The 6,839-nt window shown below is 32.4% G+C and overlaps 1 protein-coding gene across 1 annotated transcript; it reads left to right on the forward strand.

Moving 5' to 3' along the window:
• Positions 1-5,569: 5,569 nt before the first annotated feature.
• LOC149795800 (lewis-type alpha-(1,3)-fucosyltransferase-like) lies at positions 5,570-6,598 on the forward strand. Its single transcript, XM_089963856.1, has one exon. The coding sequence runs from the start codon at positions 5,696-5,698 to the stop codon at positions 6,596-6,598; it is 903 nt and encodes a 300-aa protein (XP_089819982.1). The 5' UTR covers positions 5,570-5,695.
• Positions 6,599-6,839: the final 241 nt, after the last annotated feature.

A 6,839-nucleotide genomic window follows, 5' to 3' on the forward strand; every position in this document is an offset into this window, starting at 1 on the left:
ACGTGCAGTATATATTTATTTATTTACATATTAATATATACTTTATACTCTATGTACATATCTATATAAGTATATATATATATATATATCTTTCTCTGTCTCTTACATGTATATATATATGTCTGTCTATTTGTCTCTTAGTATATTTATCTATTTATCTACATAACTTTTCATTCTAGTCTTCTGTTGCTTTTGTTTGTCTCAAATTGAAATGATATCGTGTACTGTACCTATGTTTGTGTCAAATTTTATAATAATAGTAGTTTTGAAAATAAAAATAATACATTGAAGTTTGACATATGTACTCCGTAATTTAGTTGGTGGCTCATTAATTAGTCCAGTTGTAGTGTAGGGACTAATAGAAGCACTCCTCTTGCGAATTTGTAGTAAATACTGTTTAGCAAGTGCAAAAAATGAAAATAAAACCAATTTAAATCCAACATTACGCGCAAATCATTTTTTAAAGCTAGAAACGGTAGGAGTATGCCGACACCATAACGTTATGGTCAGGGATATTACAAAGATGATACGGCACAGTTAGGAATAGAACGCTGAACAAAGCTGAAAGAGTGAACAGATGAGACGGTAATATTATGAAAACTGTTTAGAACGAAACGAAAAGATAAGATAATGTTTACCAATTCGGACGATGACATAGTATGGGATAAACATTGTTGTATCATTATTTGTGTCCAGTATTTTGGGAGGGGCTGGGGATGGTTTCCTAAAAGTATTTAATTCAAGTAATCGTCTCTGGAAATGCAAAAATGCCCTGATACAATTGTTAAACAGAGACATCCACTTGAATTTATATTGACTTCAAACATGGATTGTGATTCAGAAATAACTGTTGATACGTCAGCCATATATAGGCTATACGAGGCACATCAACACCTTCAGCTTTACATTATTTTGACTTATGTATGTTATTTTGGGACTAGATTTGGATTTAATTAGCAATACTGTAAGTTTTTCATACTTTGTAGTCTATAAAATTAAATCATTTGTTGAATTTTATAAAGCTAGAGGCGTTTCACTTTGTTAAGTTACTTATTTAAAGAGCATATATATATTTGTGTGTGTGTATATGTGTTTGTGTGTGCGTGCAATTACATCTTAAGTTTTGATTTTCATGCTTTTTAGTATCACCATGTTCATAGCGTTTCTTAAATTGTTGCTTCCTGATTGTCTAGTATATTTTGAGGAGACGTTGGTAGTGGTACTATTATACCTTTGTTAATTCTGTAATACAATTCAAGTTCATAATATCAAGAAAAGTCAGCGAAAATAACCTCAAGAGGTATTTTAGTGCATATCCAATTTAAACGATCTTAGGAGACGTATGCTATGTTTTACCCTGACCTATTTAGAAAACTAATTGCTTTTCTCAGTTTAGCGTTAGCACTACGCAATATAATTTTGCAAATCTGTTTTTAAGACTACATTTCATATGATCACGCATGTTCACATCTTATTTATAAATTAACATTTAAAATTGCGTTCAATAATAATTCATCAGCATTAAATTTGCTTTTATAACATAAAAATACGACAGATATTATTCAGTAAACGATGAAAAACTAGCGTACGTAACGTACATTACCGCATATTCCCATAACATGTTTTGTGTTGTAAATATGAAGCAGGCAACAATTTAATTCACTAAATAAAGGCACACTTATAGGCAGAAGGTCTTTATTACAGAGATTTTTTTCCAGAAGGAGGAACTATTATACAGATAATTTCTGGTGTGTTTGATGTGCAATAGTACGATGAACATATTTATTTTGCATATTGATCCCCTTTAGCTCCTAACTGAATTTTGCGTGTTAATACGCACACACACTCACACGACTTGACAGATCTAGTTATAGAGGTTAACGTCTCGTCCCGATAGAGTGGGCCACAAAGCATTTTTTTTTAAAAAAAACAGCATTTTATAATATGTTGCATTGAAAGGAAAATACAGCTGAGTGTACTTATTTACGCAAGCGTATGGCAACTAATGTGTTTTCGGTCAATGCTCCCTACAGATTGACCTGTTTTGATTTGTATTCATAGTACAGTTTAATTTATACAGCATGTATACCTCCTTTGTACTGCAAGAAGGAGGACAATATAGTCAAGTTGTGAATATTTGTGCAATAATCAGATGACTATTGATTATATACCATTTACACCTCGTCAGTAAAGTCACAATCAAGACCACACTGAGTGGTGATAGTCTCATAAAATCAGCACCATATACCTTTTTCAAAATGTTTGATTCGATGGCTGGTAAATTCAGCTAGACTTATGAACAGTGTCAATATCCCGCCTAAACAATCTTTCTTTTGCTTAAACAGTTATAACTAAATCAAAACAATTAATACAGGTTTTCACGTATGAAGACAATGTTGTAAAGCAACTTTTGATTACACACTTCAAACATGATTCAGTCTTCCCCTGCATGCTATAAATTCACATTATACCAGTTTCACATCGTCGGCAGTTTTAACAGGACATTACTGGGTTGACTATACATTCGAAAAATCAGCATAAAATAGAGTGGACTAGATGTTTGTGAGTTTCGTTTCATTGAGTCCTATTACTGTGTTTCCACTCAATTTGTCGTTTTAAAAACTAATGTTTCAGTCGTAGCACTGCTGTTATTTTGTTGTCGATATTAGTGTTATTTAACATCAGTGTTGTTTGTTGACTACACATATACACCGATTGGACTAAAAAAAATACGAATAATAAACTCCATTCAAACTATAGATCACAAGTCATTGAGAAAAGGGTACAATGACTTGAATTATCGGGATCATTTTCAGGGTGGTAAAGATCGCTTGACTATCGCTGTACTGTCTCATGGTCGATTGATGGAAAACACCAATAATCACATTCAAGACCGGAACATTATATCAGTCAATATGAGTCTGTTTTCACTGTAAGTTTCTAAATATATCTTGCTATATTACTTTGTAATGTTTCATCCAGGAGAAGGTACCAGTGTTTAATTCATATATTGTACTGTTTATTTTATGTAGTATGTATTGTCAATATAATTTTCCATTTGACTGTCACATAACCTTTCCTTGTTTAGACTGAAAGAGGACTAAGTTATGCATACTATATAAATAGTCTTGACTTTTGACTATTACATTTAACTTTAAATATATAAATGCACACAAGTAAATATTTTTCTGTTATAGTTTAAGGAGATGTATATTTTTCGTGAATATGACCGTTTTAAAATATTTAATTTTGCTAACTTTTTTCTAATATTTGAGGCATAAAACCTGCTTTTGAAATATGCAAAATTAGGATAGCTTTTGTCGGGTAAATGTTATGTCTTGCAAGTTGAATGAAGAAATTAACAATATCACATTTCATACTTCCTAATTTTCGGTAATGCTAAAACACAAGGATGACAATTAATTTCGTATGAGTTTTCCATTTTTAATTTCGTATGAGTTTTCCCAATAACTGTAAGTTGTTCTATCTTGAAAGAAAATGTGTTTGGTGTTTTGTATATCACTATTAGCATTGCTTTTATAATGTTGTTAGTACAAAATTTTTGCTTAGATTAAAATAACTGATCGTGATGGGTTAGACTATTCCCATAACAAGAAAATATTATTTTAATATTGTGTCAGCGTAATTCCTCTTGTCCAGGTTGATCAGAAGTCAATATGTTTCTTCTTTTTTATTTTATCTCAGTTTGTTTAAATATATATATGCGGTTTATTACAATTCATATGTAAAAAGTCTCTAAACAATTACGCTTATTAGGTGACAACAGGTCTCTGGTCTTTTCTTTGTATCACTGTAATACCAGTTAGACTGTATATAATATACTGGTTCATAACATTAATTTAATTTGGATTATCTGTGTTATTTAGGAAGCATAACCAGTTAACATGGTGCATATGAAAAATATAAATTAAAATAAACTGCTAAGCAATTATAACTACACCTACCTTTGGTTATTAACAACAATGGAAAACATATAAACCGAATATAAGAACACTATATGTAACTAATATGCTCATATGTATAAAAGTCGGAATAATCTGCACATTGAACATAAATGTGGACACCGTTTTGTGCTCTCGAATCAATTCTCTAATAAATTTTACATGGCTAATTGCCAGAGGATCGCAGCATTTATGAGTAGTCATTTGGCACAACATGCATATCAAATTAAACCGAAACTATATGTCATGTAAAGCAATGTTAAAATTAGTAATATCATTATTAAATTATTCCTTTCTCACCATATGAACTCATGTATGGCACATACCTAGGTAACGTATCTGCATACTAAGATAGTTTGTCACATATTGCACGGTTCTCATTAAATTATATAACTATAAAGGAGACTCAGCTATCTTGTAGCATCTACTTGAACCTATAGGGTTCATTATGCACGAGCAAACCAGTTATGTTTACGATATATAGAGCAGCGGACATTCATATCGTGATTATTATCAGATCGCGGTGCTATCTTCCACATTTTAGATGTGCTCATACGCGTGTGGGAGAACCGAAATGCAAGTGCAAATGCTGCAAATTTGTTTTACTTTATTTTGTGCAAAGAGGAGAAAAAGCCACATGTGACTCTTTGATCACATGTCTTCGATTATCATACTTATCATTTCTTTTATTTCAGAGCAACTTGTTTTCAGCCAAGCAAGAGAATGTATATTTCTAACAAAAGTAAGTTTTCTATTTCAGTTTTATTTTTAATAGCATTGTTACAAAAGCTTCAGTTATCAACATATTGTTCTTCACAAATGTTTAATTTCAAAGAGTAACTCAAAGAGATATCTAGTTATAAAATAATCTACACTCTGAACTTAATGCATCAAAACTTTTGGTACCAGTTAGATTAGCAACCACGTTATATCATCGAATTAAACTTACAATGTATTTTCTGTTATCGTTCTCTTAACATAATTTCTAAACTGTATATCAACTTCGGACCAAGTATTATATTATTTTAAAACGTTCAGAGCAAATAAATCAATATTCAAAGCGACAAATTGACAGGACATTAGAGCATTTCAAAAAGAACGTTGACAATGTTGTTAACTTAATAAGTAGCATTATGTAGCCTAATGCATAACGTAACATTAGAGATAATGCTGTAAGTTTCCTTTCTTATTGTTTGTGTCATGGATATAAGCTTTCAAGATATAATAATATAAACTGCGAAGATATAGGTCAATGAAAGATACGGCTTTCCATTGGAGTTGTATTATAAGTAATATAATGGTAAAATGCATGTATGTGTTACGTATGAACAAAATTGCCACCAGATCAGGCAGGACTAAACTTTACGGTCTCTCTTTTTTCAGCAAAACTAATGCTGATAAGTGTTTGTTGTGCGGTAGTAACTCTCGTCATTTGGATATCTGCACCATGGAATACCTTTTCAACACTCAGCGAGCAACAAAGGCTCTACTCTTCTGAAAAGCTTGATTCTCTGAGATTCGAGCATACAAAATTGAATTGTTCAGAAGATGGCCAATCTGTCATGTTTAAGGATGTAAAAAATAATTTAGTGGATGTACCACAACTTTTCAGTGACGTAAGCCCACGTTATAATATATCAGAGGACGTAAAGAAGAAAAATGTACTAATACAAATTATCTGGTTCAATAAACCTATATGGTTTGGAGAAGAAGAAGAGTTGTGCAATAGAAACATGAAAAAATGTTTTCATGACAACTGCATAGTTACGTATAACAGGTCATTTCTTGAGAATGCTGGTGCTCTAATATTCGACGCAACTTCGTCCAGTTTTCCGCAAGATCCACCGCTTATACCACCAAAACGAAATCGTAATCAAGTATGGATATTTTATGGTCTTGAAAGTCCCTTTTATTACAGTGCAAAACATTTCCGAGGAAGCCAGTGGAAGTCAATGTTCAACTGGACCATGACCTACCGTTTGGATTCAGATATTCCTCACCCTTACGGCGCTTTGCTGACGAACATATACCCTCCTGAACGAAACTATGGGGCTATCTTCCGCGCTAAGACAAAGTTTGCAGCATGGATAGTAAGCAATTGTAATGCTCCCAGCAAACGAAATGAGTTTGTAAGTCTTTTGAAAAAATATGTTCCTGTAGATATTTTCGGAAATTGTGGTACACAAAACTGCAGTAGAAGCGGTACCAAATGCAGGGATAGCGTTGGAAAAGATTATAAATTTTATCTCAGCTTTGAAAATTCTCTTTGCAAGGATTACATAACGGAAAAATTATTTCACTACTTTCCATTGGATTTAATACCTGTGCTGCGAGGATATTCAGACAGCTATGCTCTCCTACCAAATTATACTTTTATTAATAGCGCTGATTTCTCTACAGTTCAGGAGCTGGCGAAGTTTATGAAAAGACTTGCTCAAGACGAGGGTACATTTATTCGCTACCTGAAATCTAAAGACAGATATGTATCGAAGAGACATACTTGGACATATTGTAATGCATTATGCAACATCTGTAGTAAACTAAATAATCTAGAAAAATACGAAAAGTCATACAATGACATCTCTACATGGTTAGAAGAAAACACATGTAGTCAAGCATCGGACATTAGAGAATAGCATCGGGTCATAAGGTGCCCATCCTCATTAGTGTTATTTTCCCGCAGTCGGAAAAAAGTGTTACAATACAAATTTTATCGATATATTCAAGACTGTATTTTAATGAGCTGGATTAACAAGCCATTTATATAAAAGTAACGCAATCGTATTTTCTTCTGGTCACGACCTCACATTGATTTATGGAGCTATTTTAAAAACTAAATAATCTTTTAGACCACTACTCTTACCTTTTAACAAAGAA

This window comes from Sinohyriopsis cumingii, chromosome 7 (genome assembly GCF_028554795.1).
Source record: "Sinohyriopsis cumingii isolate HCF-2022 chromosome 7, ASM2855479v2, whole genome shotgun sequence".
Classification (NCBI taxonomy): domain Eukaryota; kingdom Metazoa; phylum Mollusca; class Bivalvia; order Unionida; family Unionidae; genus Sinohyriopsis; species Sinohyriopsis cumingii.